This window comes from Helicoverpa armigera, chromosome 9 (genome assembly GCF_030705265.1).
Source record: "Helicoverpa armigera isolate CAAS_96S chromosome 9, ASM3070526v1, whole genome shotgun sequence".
Classification (NCBI taxonomy): domain Eukaryota; kingdom Metazoa; phylum Arthropoda; class Insecta; order Lepidoptera; family Noctuidae; genus Helicoverpa; species Helicoverpa armigera.
Genome location: NC_087128.1, coordinates 6346154 through 6366274, shown reverse-complemented (window position 1 = coordinate 6366274; position 20121 = coordinate 6346154). Strand labels below are relative to the sequence as shown.

General features: G+C 37.6%; 1 protein-coding gene across 1 annotated transcript; it reads right to left on the bottom strand.

Annotated features, from left to right (window-relative positions):
- Positions 1 to 2672: 2672 nt before the first annotated feature.
- Positions 2673 to 19553, bottom strand: LOC110369992 (nucleosome-remodeling factor subunit NURF301). Its single transcript, XM_049839615.2, is given in 20 exon segments — positions 2673 to 3290; positions 3534 to 3814; positions 4121 to 4288; positions 4589 to 4764; positions 4846 to 5082; positions 5085 to 5362; positions 7165 to 7369; positions 10043 to 10200; positions 10281 to 10395; positions 10607 to 11682; positions 12002 to 12230; positions 12320 to 13617; positions 13822 to 14148; positions 14289 to 14526; positions 14878 to 15075; positions 15605 to 15777; positions 15864 to 16091; positions 16389 to 16858; positions 16942 to 17224; positions 17833 to 19553. Coding segments are annotated over 20 exon segments (7365 nt in total). The 5' UTR covers positions 18854 to 19553; the 3' UTR covers positions 2673 to 3084.
- Positions 19554 to 20121: the final 568 nt, after the last annotated feature.

Sequence of the window (20121 nt, the reverse complement as noted above, 5' to 3'; positions counted from 1 at the left end):
TTTTGCGCTCGCTACGCTCGCGGGTGCTTTACTTTCCACTTGTTTTGTTCCATTTTTTTCATAATTTTTTTGCCGGACCTAGAAGGTAGCGCCGCTTTTAAGTCCTTTTATTAACAAAAAAATAACTCCTAGTTTCCGTATGAACTTTCTTATTTACGACGTTCGAACTACTCAAGTCACAATCTTTCAATACATAGGGGGCTCTTGGGTCATGATTGCACCCGGGCGCTACATGACTTAAAGACGGCCCTGATTATCTCGGTGCTGAAATATAATTAGGTACTCGTATATTAGAAAATAATTTAATTGAAATTTGTAAACTACCGAAATAGTCCTTAGAATTCGAATAATAATAAAATAATAATATAGAAAAAGCAGTTTTTGAGGCTTAAAATTATTAAAACATGTTTAAGGAATTCGATGACACAAGATCGACTTTCAGCCCTTGCTATTCTTTCGATCAAAAATGACGTTGCTCATTCATTCGATTATTCTGCTTTAATTAAAGATTTTAGTCTTAAGAAAAGTCGCAAGCATCAGATCATTTTAATATTTGTTAATTTTGTGATTCTTTAAATGTAAACTGTAGTAAAAATAAATAATGTCGGGACACCTTTTACACACACGGTCGGTTAGCCCCATGGTAAGTTATTAATTAACTTGTGTTATGGGTAGGTACTAACACACCTGATAAACTACATATAGCTACATATATACATATTGTAACACCCAGACCACGGCTAACAAGCATGCTCATCACACAAATGTCGACCGAACCAGGAATCGAACCCGGGACCTCGGATTCGGATTTTATTAATTTGCTTAACTTGAGCATTTCTCCTCAAACAAAGATTAGCTAAATCAAAACACCAGCTTACTCTCGCAACACATACTTTTCTGGTAAGACTAGGGCTGCCATCCGTCCGGGTTTCAGCGGATCTGTCCTCGTTTGGAGGCCGTCCGGGCGGGGTTTCAAGAAGTGTCCGGGGAAAACCCGGTCAATTTCACGGGCTGTCTTAACCTATGGTGCAGGGTATGCGAATAACCCAGCCATACATTCCTAGGGCCAGCAGATTTCGGAGGATGATCACTCGATTTGAGAGGATAAGAAGTCAAACAGGTTTTTCAATAACAATCGTTAAATCCACCAACCAAGCCAATTCCTAGTCTGCCTCGCCTTCATCAACTATGAGTTTAAAACATAGTTTACATGAGATTGCTTGCCTTGTATGGAAGTTTAACCTTGTAAAATTACAAATAGACAAGCATTTGCTGCAGAAGTCGAAGTGTCCCAAAACTCAAAAATTTTCGCGCTCGCTTCGCTCGCGGCTTCTTTTCTTGGCGCTATTTTTTTTTTCATTCAGCTACTTTAATATCCCAAAATTTAAAAAATGTTGCGCTCGCTTCGCTTGCGGCTTCTTCACTTTGCGGATTTTTTTTATTATACAAGTTTCGGTGCTTTAGTGACCCAAAACTCAAAAATTTTCGCGCTCGCTACGCTCGCGGCAACTTCACTTTGCAGTTGTTTGTATTTTTTTGTCTACCTAACCTATCAAAAAGGTAGCGCCGTTTTAAAATCCTATTACTAACTAACAAGAAGGGAACTCCTAGTTTCCATATGAGCATTCTTATTTATGACCTTCAAAATACATTAAGTCACAATCTTTCAATACTAGGTACTACATGAGCTAGGGCCCTGACTTTTCATGTAAGGAAGCATCTCATTGAATTTAAGTATATGGTAATATTAAAAATTAGGTCTAGTTTTGTTTTAAAAAAAAATCGGACTCGTCCGGGGAAAAAATGCGATTTACGCCAAATGTTCGGGTTTTTTAAATGTTTTTCCGGGTTTTGCGGAATTCCAAATGGCAGCCCTACGTAGGACAAAGGGCCTCGCATAAGACCTGCCGCACGTAGCCTCGCAATGGCTAGGGCCGCCGCTGGTTATAGACGACAGAAACATCCTCGTTTATAATGACAGCCTAGAAATAATAAAATTAAATGTGAACACACATCAGCGCGTCAAACACGGCCTGTGTTTACGAGGTAATGTTTTGAAAGACAAAAAATATATATATTCTGAAACGGAATTCAATGAACTCTGAAAAAATTTTGGTTCACTACTTTATGAGCCTTAATGATGATCAATCATTGGTAGAACCCGTGACGTGGTAAAAATATTGCCAATGAATTCCATTTCAGACTGAATAATAATTACAGAGAAAGATTATTATTATTGTTTGCAGATTAACACTGGCCGTTTTCCCGCGGTTTCAATCGCGCCCTGAGCAACTCTCCTTACCCGGATGAAATATATCCTGTTACTTGGGAATAATGTTTCAACACTAAAATAACTTTTTAAATCGGTCAAGTAGTTATGGAGCCTATTTATATCAAACAAACAATCTAATCTTTTCTCTTTATAATATCAATTTAGCATAGCAATTTAGATTCTTCCGAAATCTTGAGAAGTTTTGAGAATGTGAAGTGTTTGTCGTCCATCAAATACACGGGAATATTTTCTTAGGTAATGGTAACAACCGTTTGCATTGTCAACGGGTACTGTCTCCTTCCAACGCAGGTAATATGGTATGTATGGGAGTGTCACTAACGAATTTCCATATGAGTTGAATAGGCTGATGATAAGAATGGACACAATTGAGACATGCATATTCTTATTAAAAATTTATTACTTACATACAATATGTTTGTCTTATTCTAAATACAACTAAACTAACTAAAGTTGCTAATTTATATTAGCTAACATAATATCTCACAAAAACTATACATAATAATATTTCCCGTCAAGAGCCTTATATCTAAAGAGCGTCAGCTTTATTCGGGAATTGAAGTGTGTAATAAATACAATAAATACTTTGAAATAGAACCAAACTGACAAACTCCTTTAGATACCTTTAGATCGAAATTTAATATAAATTATTCTTTGTAGTGTTCATCACATAGTTTACAATTTACATACAGATCATAGAAAATAAAAACGATAAGTGAAAATAGCGAACGTGTTCTATTGTAGACCGAATTCATCACATGTTATACTTTAGACACTGTACACTAGAACTTTTATCATTGAGTCGTTTCGAATAACTTTTCACGAAAGTACTTAATTTTTTGTGCAAAAAATGCTTCAAGACCTTCAGCACATCGATAAAATTCGGAGTCCTTTGGATTGAAGTATCGACAGTTATCAAATATTTTCGTCATATCACCAATAAACTCACTTAAAGTACTATATATTTGTTCATTCACTTTTCTTTCCACTGTTTGTAAATCTGAAAAACAAAGTTATAGTTATGTATTTCACTTTTTTATAAATCGAACTAATTTCGAAGCCAAGTAAACTTGTATCCTTAGGAAAGTTCTTGTATTTAGAAACAATTTTGTTGGAAGAGCCGCTTTTAGGAAGGAAGCTGGATGCACAAATTTAATTCGGATGCGGGAATTAATTTCCTCAAGACGAGGACGAAGGCGTAAAGTAATATTAATAGTAATTGCTTAATAATAAAATAACATACCCATAGGTTCTTTGATAACTTTGTAGTAGGTGGGAGCTTCTCTGGGATCTACAGGTTCCATGAATGGCCAAGCATTTTTGTGGAGTTGTATCTGTTTAACAAGCCTCTTTAGGTTTTCAAAGTCTTTTTGAGTTAACTCTTTCATATTCGCATAATTGACTGAATTATTTTTTTGACAATTGGGGCAAATGTACTCATCAATGTTATCTGCTTCTGACTGTAATATACCAACACAACGACCATGGAACCAATCTTGACACCGGTCGCAACATATGTAAAATCTGTAATAAAGAGATAGTTCTTAGAAAATTTAGAAATTAAATGAGAGAAGTTCAGTTACTGCACGACAAGTAAATTAGATATCAATCCTTACATTCGAAAAAGCTGAATATTGGCATGAATATCATTATAACGAAACTGAAAAGTACATGGCGAAAGTTACTATTTATGACGTATATTTTAATATTTGGAAATACTTTCGCTTGATGGTATTGTAAGGAGGTTGATTTTTTACTACTTACTACCGTTATTGTAATATAACTGTATTGTCTTGATAAAGCGAATAAGGTAAAGATATATAGACTTACTGTGAATTATCGTATGGTTGCCGGCAAAGACAGTACAACTCTTGGGTTTCCTCGGCGCGTCGACAATCTGGACATACATACTCTTCCATCGTTTTACTCATTTCTTCCGTGACTCCAACGCAATCGCCGTGGAACCAATTGCTGCAGTGCTCGCAGCCAACATAAAATCTATAAAGTTTATATTGTGTTAAACTTGTTAGAGTTCTTTTAGCTCCTAAAATTCATTTTTATCTTAATATTTCCTAACTGCATGTTCACGGTGGATACAGAAGTGATGTACAGGAAAATAATGTTAATAACTTTTAAAAAAATTGGAAAAATATGATTTAGCATTTACTTTTACCGTAAAGTAATTTTGTACAGGTACATAAAAACTTAGAAGACAGGGCGTGAACTCCTTTCGGCTTATAGCTTCTGCACGCAAAGAATCTGTATTGAAATAGAATAAGTAACGAAAATAAAGCTTACTTGGTGTTGTCGTACGGAGTGCGACATATACATAATAATTTTTCTTTCTTAACAGATCTCTTGTTAGGTCTGGGCGTGGAAGGGGCGGTTGTTCCGCGTCGCTTGCCTCCTCTCACTTCCTCTTGCTTGGTGCGTTCAGCGCGAGTTCGGAGTGCCAGCTCAGCCGACAACTCTTTCTACAATAATAGAAAAAGACTTTAAAGGACATGAATAGTTAGGAAGATTTACAAAAAGCAGCAATCAGAAATATAGCGAACCTGGATTTCGACACCGAGCTCTTTTTCTAAGAGACCTCGCTTTTTTATAATATCCTTTTTAAGCATCTCCTTGTGTTTGAAGAGCAACATCTGTAGCCGAGAATTATTGGAAGCGGCTCGACGACGCTCATCAAGGCCCGTAGGGTGGGGATGTGAGGGCGGGGGCGGCGCAGCGGGCGCGGGCGGCGGCGCGATGGGCGCGGCGGCCGGCACGCGGGCGGGCGCGCGGGCGGCGGCGCGGGCGGGGCGGCGGGCGGCGGCGAGCACGGCCGGCCGCCGCGCGTTCGCTTGCGCGGACTGCTGTCCACCCACTCGTCGTCGTCGTCGTCGTGTCGTGAAGAAGTGACGCGGCGGCGCGCGGGCGGCGTGGGTGACCGAGCGATCACAGCGATCGCCCGAGTCTCTCTCTCTGGCTGAACCTCCGGCTTCATTCGTTTCTCTTGATAGCGTTGAAGCTGCAGCAACTTTTCCTCTATTTCAGGATTCAAATTTTCTTGCTTGAGCGCACTTTTAATGGCTGAAATCAAATATTCAAAAAATGTAGCAGCCGAGCTGCGATACCGTTGAGGATCTCCCTCATATTTTTGTAGTCCTAGTCTCCATCATCAGGTCAGATCTAAACCCTAACGGTTTTGTGGTGCCAAAAGTAGCAATTTTTATTTTTTTTGTTTGAAAATACTTCCCAAATGCTCCCATTGTCATCCAGGTCCAGGATCTTACTATAGAAATCTTAAGAAATCGAGAGCAATTCGCAAAAATCCTGATGAGTGACTATAATTTCACATAAACGTCAAATTTTACCTGAATGTGTGCCTATAATTTCACTCAAGCGTCATGTTTGTAGAAAGGAGTGTATATACTAGCTGTTCCCCACGATTTCATCCGCGTCCCGGGGTACCAATTCCCATTCCCGGACAAAATATAGCTTACTCGGTGATATTTTCAGTGGACCATTATTTTCGCAGCCTTTAGGGTAACAAACACACAAAAAACACATTCATCTTTATTCTGTAATTATTACTATAGTAAAATGGACTGCTATGTGCAAACTAAACGATAAAAAGTATACTGTACAAAAACCGGATGTTAGCAGACCAAATTTTATGAAAATATTTGTCCATCTATTTTACAATTACTATGATTCCTTTTTGTTTAAAATCAAGAGCGCATTTTTTATTAGGTCATCTTTACACTCCACTTTTTCTTTTTAATAAAGTACCTTCCTTTCAATAATAATGTTACACTTACAATTCTGGACACGACATCAACAAGGTCTGATAAAGAATAAGTTTCTAGGAATAATCTTCTAGCTAGACTGATCAAATTATAGTAATGGTGACATTAGGCGAGGTGGCAACAATGTTGGAATTGATTATAACATTATTTAGAAATAGAAAACTCTTTTTGCGGTTGGATTGAATAGATAGAATTTCGAAGATCTGGTATTATTCTTATTGAATAAGCTACAGGTTTAATTTCCAAACAGGCCCTAGTGTTGGAGGAGCCCGCGACTAGGTAACAGCCGCACGTATTGGACGATTAATCAATTATAAGGTTAAACATCGCTTGGCGCGGTCGGATCGTGAATGGGTGAACATTTTGTCATGACCGAGTTGATCCGTGGTTTTAAAAAAAATTGATAATTTAAACTTCTTTGGTAATCGATACAGGTAGTCAGCAGTAGAAGCCAGAAATTCTATCACCAATCTTACCAAGGGTTTCCCAGGTAACCAGGTTGAGGTCAGATAGGCAGTAGGGTATTTAGTTGCAAGTGGTTGGACTGGATGCGGACTCCAACATAGTTGAGCAAGGCAGATGATGAAGCGTCAGTGTCAGATTTTACTAAATCCTCATGGTGGCCTCTGAAGTGCAATTGCAAAAGCAACAGCTACAGAGAAGCGTTCAGGGCCGTCGGCTTTACGTGCTCTCGTAAGCTTGAGAATGTTTCAAAAATCAACAAAGCGACCCAGGACCGATCCGACGCAGGTCCTAGTGAATGGCATTCACGCTTGCGATCACCGCGGGGCAACAGCAGTTACTAGATCTGGCAGTACTGATTTAGATGTCTGTCTATCTTTAGTTCCTATTTTGGCCGACGGAATAACTGGATCGGCGGATATCTAATGATGATGAATGAAATAAGACATCATCAATAAGAATTTTAAAATTATTTTTTGAATGGTTTTACACATTTTAGATAAGAAAATGTTAGGTACTGCACTCTTGTGTAGCTATGGAAAGATTTTTTTTTATCCAGACTTCTGACCATGTAAAATCTAATGGATATTGAAGTAAAAATTAATAGGAATAAATACTTACTTTGTTGGATATAATCAGGTGTTAACACGAATTTATTACTTTGTAGAACATCCGGACCGGAATTAATAATATCTGTTTTCGTGTTATTTTCTTTTACATCTTCAAGTTTGGAAGGTGTCGCCTCCTGATGACTAGCCGCCTCAGCTACATTTTCTTCACCGTTCATAAGTTTTTGTCGTTTTAATTGATCTTCTTCGCTAACATCCTATAAGTAAAAGGTGTTATTCGTGTCAAAATATGTAATACCATTCCTTTTCCACTCGCCTAAAAGTTTTGGTAATACCGTTTTCAATATTGTAATTAAGAAATAGGGTTATATGTAAAAAAAAGAACTAAAAATCATCAACATCCGTTTGTGGGAATATATTAGTTTATAAAATTAAAATAGTTTCTTTGTCTACAAAAAAAGATAAAGAATCCCTATTTTTTAATTGTAAATTCAATATTGAAGCATTAAATTGCCCATACACCCCCACAAAACGTTTGTAAGCAAAACAAATAATAACAAGAAATAAAAACTACATAAAAAAAATAGGACGTGATAAATAAAAGTCGATGATTATTTTAATATTTTATTCAAATGATACTATTTTACTATCAATATATTAATAAGGAATCGAGTTTTAATAACTTACAGGTTACCAGGTATACATGTTAACAGGTGGTGTATGAGCAATTCTTTAGACCGCTATATCTTATTTGTCAAATAATTGTTACTTTGTGGTAAAAATCAGAAAAATTATAACTAAAATAGATAATGATAATAATTTGTCTGATCAATTTTTATCTACCTATTTTGAGTTACAGGCAGATAATATAAAATCATCTTTTACTAACACAATATGGATACGAAAATTGGACCACAATTAATACTCATTACAGTTTAAAGTTTACCTATGATCGCAACACTTAAATTGGAGAAATAATAATCAGTTGCATATTGCTGATTGATTGAATTTCATAGTTGATCTTATGTTTTCATAAATATGAGTATCATTTGTGGTTTAATTTTTTCTCCAAATGCCGTGGCACCTCAAGGGCATTATGAAAACAATATTTTTCTTGAGATTTAAACACAAAATTAGAAATGTTCCGCGTTGCATACAATAAATATAATAGATCAACTTCACATTGATAAATATTAGCGCTTTAAACTTTCGTTATACTGAATACTGTATTACTTGAACATTTCAGTCTTTCAGTCAGTTGAGTTATAGATGTGCACGAAATATTAATAAGCCGATACGAGCTTCAAGATGGCTCTTTCGACAGTTTGCTGTAGCAGAAGTTCATTAAAAAAAATACAGTGGAACACCGATTAACCGACTCGGTCCTAAAAAAATAGCAGTTTGGTTTAATGTGCTATGCACGGTCATTTCTATATTACTAGCTGTTTTCCCGAGTTTTCATACGCGTCCGATGGGAACATCTTCTCTCACAAGGATAAAATATAGCCTATGTTATTCGGGGATAGTCTATTTTTGAATAGTGAAATAATTTTTAAATCGGCTCAGTCGTTACAAACAAAAAAACATGCCGTAGTATAGTATAATCGCATTTTTAGTTTTGTAACGCTTATTCACGATTTTGTTTACCACATTTAGCCGGATTGTATAAATAAAATACTCAATGAAAATCCAAAATATGTTAGCAGTCGGATTTAAGTAAAATCGACGGATTTAATCAAGGTTCCGTTGTCCAATTTAGAGTAGTAGAGCTTTGGCAACGACTTAGCATTAATGAGCGGGTATGAGTTGGTAAAAACGGTGACGTAAATAAATCAATTTTCCAACACTACTTGGATAGCGAGTTACCAACAGAATTATAGCCTACCGGGCTAAGATCTCTTGCTTGCTTGGAGAAGGTAGCTACTTTACTAACAAAAAAATCAAAATTCGTTCAGTTGATCTAGAGATTATAGATTTTTTTATGTTTGTTATCCCGCGGTTTCACCCGCATCCCGTGGGAACGACTGGTCTATACCCGGTATATAGCCTATTTTACGCTGGAATAGTGTATCCTACGTATTGCTTTTAGATTTAAAGCCGAAATAAAATTCGAACAAATGAAATATTGATATATTTTTAGATAAATACCAAGTTGGTTTAAAAAGCGCAATATTTATAAATGTGAGTTTACTAAGATTGTTTATGCAATTAAAACTCTTTGTCACGCGTATCATCAAGCTTAATGTCAAATTAATAATTAAGAATATAAGATTAATATCGGGTACCGGTTGTGTTTCGTTATAATAATACTGAGTTTTATTTCACTACTCTATGACTATGCACTACCTACATTCAAGATGTGATAGATATGTTTTATCTAAAATATTAATTAAAATATACATGGATACTTATTATTTACACAAATCTTTGGTGTTTTTCATGTAAAACTAATGGTATATAGTAACTATTCCTTCACACCATTTTAATAACATAATAATTATGTGCCAGTCTTATAAATTATAATACATTATTGTATGTTCAACATGTCTAGCATCAGATTTAGGGTTCGATCATAACGAGTGCAACCTACAAAGACTTACTCGCGGTATTTTTTACCTTCATAATGAAAATGCGCTTTAAAAAGTTCTTTTATAAAAATACGCGCTCATTTTGATCCCACCCCAATATGAATCCGATAAGTTTGGAAATAAATCCGCCACTCGGTATATATTTATTTAAGATTTCTCAGCTATCAAACTATCGCATTAACGGCGAACTATAATAAGGCAGCCAATTTTTTGTCATAATAATCCGTCTGTAAGTAGATTTACAATAAATGATGTATGTTTAAGCGGTTCGTTCGCAATATACATACATACATAGTAAAGTATAAATAGAGTCCGGAGCGGCATCTAATAGTAATATATTACCTGATGCGTGGGCACGGGCAGCGGCTGCAAGGACTGTATGGCGTGCAGCGGCTGCGGCGCCACGGGCGCCAGCGGCGGCGGCGCGCTGGGCGCCGGCTGCACCGCCAGGTACATCTTGCGGGGGCCCAGCATACCTTGCTTGCCTGTAGACTCTTGAGCTGCAAAGGTGCAGTCAATGAATGCTTGGATAGCTAAGTCATTTACCGATTTAATTAAACCTCGGTATTTACTAATTTACCTTTTAGCAACTGTTGTTTAACTTGGTGTTGCACTAACGCCAGTTGTTGCGGCGTCAAAGAATACCCGTGCAGTCCTTGAAGAACTATGCTGGGACCACTACTTGTCTGCATGACCTGTAATAGAACAGAAATATTTCGGGAGTTAGCTTTAACTGCACTGCAAACGTGGAGATACGTAGTAACGTAAAAATACAAAACGTTATAATGCTATGATTGAAAAACTAATGATTACCTATTCGAAATTGTCAGACACTATTTTAACCCATTGTATTGGAACAGAATATAAAAGTTAACTTTTCAGACAGACAGTATCACTCATAATTACCTGTGCTGTTACAGTTTTTATAACGGTGCCAGGAGGTTGGCCAACCAGAAGTCGCTTTTCTACAATTTCATCTTCGGTAAGCTGTTGTTGTTGTTGCTGTTGCGGCTGCGGCTGAATAGGCTGCGGCGCCGGCTGCGGCGCCAGCGGCGGCGGCGCGGGGCGGGGCGCGGGCGCCGGGGACGACACCGGCGCCGCGCTCACGCCTGAAGGACTCTGGCCGATGTGGGCAACTATCTGCGCCTGGTTATTTCCAGTCGGCCGAATGAGAACCTGCTGGCCGTTGACAGTGGCAAGCTGAATTTTGCCAGCAGCAATCTGCTGCACTAAGACAGGGTTATTGACGACGATCTGCTGCGGCTGCGGCGGGCGCGGCTGCGGGCGCGGCGCGGCGGCGCGCGGCGCGGCGGGACGGGGCAGCAGCGGCGCCTGCAGCAGCACGGTCTGCATGCGCGGCGCCAGCGCGCGCGCGCCCGCCTGCACCACCACGGGCTGCGCCGGCTGCACCACCACCTGTGCAGGCGGCTGCACCACCATCTGCTGCGCCGGTTGCACCACGATCTGCCGGTTGCCCTGCACCACCACCTGCTGAGCGGGGGCCGTGCTGGTGCGACCCGTCTGTCTCGCATCGTCGGCGTTCTTGACGTCTCCTCCGGGAGAACTGTTACTTTCGATCGGCTTGGGCGCAGGAGAAGCGGCTACGAGTTGCCCTGTGACTCCTTGTTGACCCGCCATTACGACGTGCAATTTGCCATCAGGCATTTGTATCAGCTGCTGGCCCGCTAATAAGCCTCTAACAGTTATTTTTCCATCGGGCGCCCGGATTATTTGAACCTTTTGGGGCCCTTCTTTCTGTGGAGTAGCATTTGATTTTGAAGTACCATCGTTTTGTGCCGATTTCGTTGGTCCTGCGATAGGCTGGCTGATTACACGCGTTGATCCATCAGCTCCTTTAGTCATAATAATCCTCCTAGTGCCAATAACTGTTTTTTGCCCAGTAGGGGTTGTGGCATTTGTAGTTAGCAAAGACGTAAGTGTACTTTTGCCACAATTCTGGTTGGTGTTAGATTTTGTTTTGTCTGAAATAACAAAAGTTGATTGTGTACTATTGTACATTATTTCATAAAGAGTTGTTACTACGGCATCAAATACTATAAAGTAAGGTATTACACCAGTATCAGTGTAAATAATCGTAGAAGTCTTTTATTTAGAGTTCTAACTACTTGTACCAACAGTAAATTTCATCAATATTCGACTGTTTAGAGGTTATAGACCTTTAGATACATCGGGATCGGTGTCGTCGCTGTTGACAGTAAAGTCCCCTGCCATGGACCATCAGATTGGCAGTAATGAATTTGCCAAACAAAAACATTTATATGCAATAGTAAATCTCTTTACCTTGCGACATTTCCAATGCCCTCTTCTGTTGATGAGCAGCTCGTTGTTCGCGTAACTGTTGTTCCATTTTATCTTTGAGGTCAGCAGCGTTAGCCGGCGGCGCCACGTTGCGCTGCGGCAGCTTGCCCGTGGACGTGCGAGTGACGGGCGTAGCTCGCTCCGTACGTTCGCCGTATTGTCGAACTTCCCAAAGTTCTAGCTTATCTTCATCAACCCACTCTTCAGAGACCTTCAAACAAGAAAATATATATCAGTAGAGTAGCTTTCGTCATACGCATTTTTATAATCTAATTCAAATTAATTGATTACATATATTACCTGAGGTTCGGTGTTTTGGGGCGACTCAGCTCGTTTTCTTTTCCTTAAGCCACTACGTATTGATGTTACTTCACGAACTGTTTTCGGCAATTCAAGTGGTATTACCACCCGTCGCCGAAGATATTGAGTTCGCTCCGAAAATTGCCCTATATGTCGATGTTTTAGCAATTCCAGTGAAACAATTTCCGTATCAGTAGTAAGTTGATGTTTACCATCAGCTGAAGCTGGCTTAGCAGCCATGTCATCCCAACGTAGGCAAGCCCACATAATACGAAGTTGCAAAGCTGCACTTGCTAACCACTGAAGATTTACAGTGCGATACAGCCAACAGGTCTTAAATAATGGCCGAGGACACGGGTACGGCCACACGGCTTGATTAGGTTTCGCGTTATGACTGAAACCAGCTACGGCATTATGGCCAGCTTGTCTACAGAGTTTTCGTAATTCATGATGAGGAAGAACCATTATAGTTTTGGCTTTACTCCTAGTATGGAATGTTGAACAAAGCGGATACTTCACTGGAGTCCGTTTCTTTTTCTTTTCTACTGCTGATGTTTGTACACGTTTGAGATAAACTTTTCCAGAGGGATTCTCAGTAGAATATACTCTTACCACATTTCCCTCTGTTTTTTCTTCTTTGATAGTTTTATCTTCTCTTTTATGAGTCTTTGTTGCACCAAATCTTCTATTGACCATTGCACGATACTTTACTTTGTCATTATTCTTGGCTGATACAGAACATTTGTAAGATGAATCTTTTGCTTCATTATTGTTTCCAGTATTTGTAGTAGTCGAAGACGCTTTCGAAGCTCGACCTCTTGTTATTTTTAACTTAGGGATGGGCGGTCGTTCATTGCTATCGTTAGTTGTACTGGCATTATTATCTTGTTCTGAAGACTCACAATCAGTTAATTCCTTCAATGGACCTATTTCAACCTCATTATCTTCGTTATTGTTGCATGTGATATCAATATCCATTTCGTTCCCGACTGCTGGCACGGCGGACTCTTCAAGAGTACTCTCTGACTTGACTACACACGAGTTATCGTCAATATCATCCTTCTCTACTTTGTAATCAACATTATCGCTGTCATCTCCACTTAATTTTCTTTTAACATAGGAATCACAAACTTTGTTGTCACATTCTTGAGCACATGCAACTGCTGATAACAGATCAGTCAATATGTTTTCGCTTGAATTGGTACAAGAACTTTTACCTAGTAGATATTGTTCCAATATTGATACTTTAGTATTATCTTTTGAATTTCCCAGTAGATTATTAGAATTCACTGCTCCACCTTTTAATAAAGTAACTAATTGAGACAAAAGTTTGCCTTTCATAATGCAAAGGGGTGAAAAACAATTAATTTTAATTTCAGAACTCTGCAAAATATTTGCTGTATCAATTTTGTTACAACAATGTGAGTAACATTGATACCTTTTCGTTAACTGATTGATTTTTTGGTATTCATCCCTTAACGCATCCACATTTTCAGTATTACCTGCATCTCTTTGCTTGGTTCCGCTGACTGTACCACAAATGGATGACATATCTGGTTCTGGATCGTCGTTTTCCACATCAATGTTTTTGTCATCCTCGCTTTTGACTTCCGCTTCTTCTTTTTTTACATTGGCTATCAAATTAGTCAATTTCTTTTCCTCCATAAATTTTAGGTATGTTCGTCGAGCCAAAAATTCATCAAGCTTAGATTTTTTTGCAATCTTTGGGTAATATCTTCTGGTTGAAGAGCTCAGTGCTTTTTCAACATCAATTTCTTCAAAACCGTCATCGTCTTTATCGATTTTTAAGTTGCGCATTGATGGGGGCACTGAAAGAAATATTAGAATCAATTATTTTATAAGCTTCACATTTGATAATTCCTTAAAACTGTGCAATAGAAGCCAATTATATAATTAAAAAAATATTATCAGATCCATGTAAATGTTTACTGATTAATTATGTACTTACATTTTTCCATGACATCTTTATTTTCGCCTTCATTTGAAATAAGATAGTCATAAGTTTTAGGTTCAACAGCTAAAACTTTTATGATACTGCCTTCTCTTACTCGTACGGCTATCTTTGCAGGGCCACTCATGAGAGTAGCTTTTGTGACACCATGTTTTTTATACTTTCTCGTCGACGAATTCCATAACCAACCCCATTGTCCATGAATTCTGTATTCTTCTCCTTTTTGTTTCCATACCTCAAAATCATTAAAGTACATTGAATTTGTGTATTTATTTAATAATTTAAGTTACTGCATAAATGAAAATAAATTATACTATTTTTTCCACATGTGTACTTGTGTACTCACATCTATAAATATAGAAGAAAGTCGTCTTAGTTACACTATATTTATAAACCAATAACAGCTGAACCAATTTAGCAGAAAATTGGTGGATTGGTAGCTTTAGAACCAGGAGACAGACATAGAATATTTTTATCCCCATCCAGGGGAATGGGACGTAGTTCCCTCGGGAGGCGAGTGGATATGAGTAGAAGATAATAGACAAAAATTATCTTCCGAAATATACAAAACAACATTAAAATATACCTGGTGTCGTAGTCCAAGAGAATACTTGACAAAATTATATGCAGTCCGATATCTTTCCTCTTCTTCGTCTCTTTCTTTTTTTTCTCTCTTATCAAGTTTTTTTCGTTCTTCCCGATCAGTCGCAGTTGTTCGTAATAATCTAACGTGACCTAGTTGTTCATGCCACGCAGGTACCCAAACAACACTTTTGAAACATGCCTGTTAAAAAATTATTCATATAAGTACATAGGCCCAGTTTCCCCGATAGACATTCACGCAATCGGTAGGTTAAACGACGAGTGTCTTTTTTACGATGCGGGAATGTTCGTAGAACCTACCTCTTGATAAACAGCCGTTTTTCTTAATCGAATGTTTATCATGTCGATAAAAATAGGAATCGATAGAAAATGCACTTTTATAAGTTGACCGCTATATGTCTGTCTGTAGCACACACACACACTTTTACATCATAAACCAATTTTCAATGCAGTATGAAAGTAGTTTACATTTATTTCTGTGGTGGTTCTTACGACTGTTTCATAAATAGTATTTTGTCAACAGAGTAGTAGGATCTCAGATACTTAATGGCAGTATGTCGTGTTTAGATTCGTATTCTAGAGTTAGAGTGTTTAAAAAAATATGTCCAGGTACTGCTGCATCAAGCAATATCTTAGTAGGCGAATACTAAAGTGAGACCCTAACGTGAAAGTATAGTGCTTATCTTTTTAATATAAACAGAGCCACTTACCTGGAGTACACAAAGGGCCCTGGCAAAATCACGGGGAGCTTGACACAGTTGTACAGCTTGCACCCAGGGCTTCCTTAATAATGACCAGTTGGGGTGCATAAATTGTAATACTATGTTTGACTCCAATTGTAATAAGGTTTGTCTAAGAGTAGCCTCCAATAATGGTTTCGTAGCTGAAAACAAAATTAAACAATTAGTCTCTGTAATTCTGAATGTTACTTAGCATATAACAATAAATTGTAGTTCAATAGATAATTACCATTTAGCAATCCAACCCATTTAAATTCTTGCGCTGATGATAAAGAAAACTTATGGGACATGTATCGTTTTTTGTCTCTCTCCTCATTTCTCTGTGGCTTGTTTAAAGCTAAAGGATTGGCAGAGTACTGATTTATGTAGTTCTTAAAACTATTTTCATTTCCTAATTTGAAGAGGTAAGTCCCATTGGAGATTTGGTTGGACTTTAGTCTTGTTAACCTTTCAGTTACTGTAAAAGAAGATATTTAAATTATAAAAAAAATCAATATAATACAAAATACAATATCTACTTGCAACTTTTAACTCAACTTATATACAAGGTGTTACAAAATTACCCATAAAGTTGAAAGGGGGTTAAATGACCCTTGTACAGAGTCAATAACCGTTTGGCGATGTTTTTGGCTATATTTTATGATATATTTTTTAATAATTTCGTAAAATGTTTTATATGTATGAATCAACATATGCAGAACATATATGTATAACATTACTACTTGTCAGTTCCTAGAACCGTATTTATACATACCTTCTTCATGTTTTTTCTGAAGTGGCAGTTTAGTCCTACTAGCTGCATTGCCTTTTAACTTCTTATTATCATCATCTTCAGCAGATTCATCATTATCATCATGGTTTGCGTCCTCACTGACCACAGTTACCTCATTCACCACATCTCCATCACCAACTAATGATGACACATTTTCAATTTTATCATCGTCTAGTTTTAATTCAGGATTACGGTCAAGTCTTTTTTGTTCTTCTTTTTCTTTTCGCGCTTTGACAATGTTGGCATTTTCAATTTCTAAGTATGATTTTCTACTTCCCTTGACTTGATTTGTAAGACGTTCAGTAATATCCATTTGTCTTAAAATTTCCTGTTTCATTTCCAATAATTCTCGTACAAGTGGTGCTTCCATTTCATCAGAATCCAACACATTTAATAGATCCTCAAACTGTTCAGAAGATGAATAATACCAGACATGCCCATTTTCAGCTTCACTAAAAATATTTGGGAATAATAAATTAATCAATCATGTTAATGCAACTGACTTAACATTAGAAAATATTTCTCAAGTACTTACACAAATAAGCGCCGTGCTATAAACCAATATTTCCTTCCATGTCTGTCAAACCCTAGATGTTCATGTCTACACATTAAGCCTTGCTTTTCAGCATCTGGAAGACAATCTGTCACACCCATTGTTTTATGTTGCTTGCACAAAGCACACTGCCAATCTTCAGATGGCACATCTCCTAAAGGTGGATCCACACATTCTAAGTGAAAAACTGCAGGGCATGTTTCACAACATAAAAGATCTCCCAACCGGTGACATACTCGACAATGATCATCATAATGTATTGGAACTGTAACAAGACAAATTAAATTAAAATACCATATAAAAGTTCATAATTGGAATTCATTAGCATTTTTAATTACTGTGCCTATGAGACACAGAGTGCATATAGTTGAATCCACCGTTTTTACAAAACTTTGTTTAAAAAATACCAGGTGTACTGCTATGTTTTAAATATTAACTAGTCAAAGATTATGGTTTAAGTTTAACAATTATGCAAGTACTTTTAAGAGCATGTTTTGTAATCAGGTGGAAACTATACTAATATTATAAAGCTGAGTTTGTTTATTTGCTAGAAAACTCTAATCTCAAGAACAACTGGTCAGATATTATTTTAGTGTAAGATAGTCCATTAAATAAAGGAACAATTTCTCATGGGAAACTGCTGGCAGAAGCGAGTGTTTTACAAATTGGAATTTAACGGAAGATCAACATTTTAAAGATTTTAATGTCAGCAGAGATTGAACAAGAACAGCTATCTCAGTGGCTGGAATAGAAGTAATATTTGTCCACTCATGATATAAACAATAAAGGCCTCCCCAAGATAGAGGGATACATGTTGGTGAGGTTGTTAATGAATTTGTAAATTTATATTTTAACAAAATCAAATTTACTTACCTTCACTAAGAAGATCATCTCGTACTGGATTAGTAATTAAAAATTGATTACATAAAAATTGAAGGACAGCCAGCCGATTCTCTACAGATGTGAATGGATATTCACATGCATTTAAAATTTTAACAACATTCTGGTCAAACGATTTATCACTTTCAATGTATATTCTAAGGACTTCAGGCCATGTCATAACATCTAACAAAAATAAAGTAATATTAACACTGTCTTTATGGTCCAGTGGACCGAAATGTGTCTGTTGAGCATCTTCTTCCCTTAACAAGGCTTTGAGTAGCATCATATGCACTTCTACAAGTAGATTGCTCTGTTCTTCACAACTAATCGCTGCACACAGGTCCTCAATGCGGAAGGGTGACAGCCTTACTAGATGTCTGAAGTGTCTTAACACCTCATATACACCAACAACTTGTAAAATTAAATTCTGTGGTATTAGCAAGTCATCTGATGATGGTGGAAGGTCTAAAACTGGAATTTGGCGTTCTTGTTGTAGCCATAGAGGATCTGGACTTGGTGGTCTGAGTAAATTATTAGCCTTACGAGGTGTACCACTGGTAGTGCTGTAGCTGCTGACAGAGAAGTCACTATCGCTCGCGGCACCGTCTCCTACGCTGCCATCCGAACTTTCACTGGCGCGATCTTCTTCTGGTTCCGACCTATCGCTGTATTCATCTCCAAAATCAGATCCATAGTGATATTCAGATTCATGATAATCAGCTGCATGAGGATTATAACCTCTTCGTGAATAAGAACCAGATATTCCACCTCGTTTATTTTTATGAGCCTTTCCTCCTCTTTGTTTTCGTGTACTTCGCCTACTTATATCACTTCCTTGAGGAGACGATGCTCTAGATGCCGAGGGCGTACTCACCAGCGAAGCTGATCCTGCATTTTGCTGATTTAGTAAATATTTTGGTTTTTTCAACAAATGATACTGGAATTTCCTGCTTTTTTCGAAACTCCCCGATTTTGGAGGCCTCCCGCGTTTCTTCGCCCCCCTTCCCGACATCGTTAAAACAACTGTCAATTGTATACAGTCTCGCACGTGTATAGTAAAAACATAGTCTTGTTTACAAAAACAAAAAGATGGTATTGCATTTCAGTTCATCCTAAATCCAACGCAGTCATGATCCCAGCCGTCGGGATACTTCACTTCAAACGATCGTCTCATAACAATTTTAAACACAATATTCACACTGTTTTCTTAGTTATAAACTGAAAAGTCAATCAACTTACTGATACGAAAAGATTACCTACTAAATTTTATAAGAGAAAGAAGGCACCGAAAACGTAATGACGCGAAATGCGAGTACATGCAATTCTGAAACGCTTGATGCTGGCTTCCTATTGGTTGATTATCAGTCCGCCATGTCGTTTTCATAACTTGTGGTTATTAAATATTCGATATGACAAATAACTTTATCCTCGTAAACAACCGACACACCAGAATTATTGAATCTAAGGAAATTTTACAGATTGGGGCTGTATTACGATACAATTTATTGAAAGTTATCACTGGAAGGAGTGGTAGTCGCCGCACAGAACACATCGGCAGCCATTTTGTTTCTTTTAAAATGATTCGACTAGACTACTCTGTTTAATGTCTTTTAATTTTTTATGATATCACATGCTACTAGTGCTCCCCGAATAGAAAGAAGAATTTATTTTTTCAAGAGAGCTATCAAAAACATATATATTTGATTCTTCTAAAACGAATTCATCTTATTAGTACAGAAAATATCAGCGGTAGACATTGATTTTGTCCAACCTTACCATCCTTATAACTTCCGGTGAATAGATGTACACAGATAACAAAAAATCATATTGCAAAACATACTGCCACTGCAATAACAAAACATCAAGTTCACATAATTGCAATGAAATGCTATGCTATATGCGAATGCTTTAGCATCCAATGTGCAATATTTAATTACATTATTGAACTCAAAAGCTAGGAAGCTTACGATTTGATCACAGTGTTTCTAAACTCAACTAAACTTTGCAGTGATATATCCAGATGATTTTTAAGTTTCTGTCATACATACACGTGTATCTGAGAGCATGAAGGTGCAAATCTTGCGCCTGCTCTCTCTCCGGTCGCGTTGGATCAGACTATGAGAATGAATTTATCTTAGGATCAAAAACCGGCCAAGTGCGAGTCGGACTCGTGCACGAAGGGTTCCGTAAATTACAGTTAAATCAACCTATCTCAAAAACTATAAGAGATACTTTGATCAAACCAAAAATCGTTGAAAGAGTTAATTAGCATGCATCACC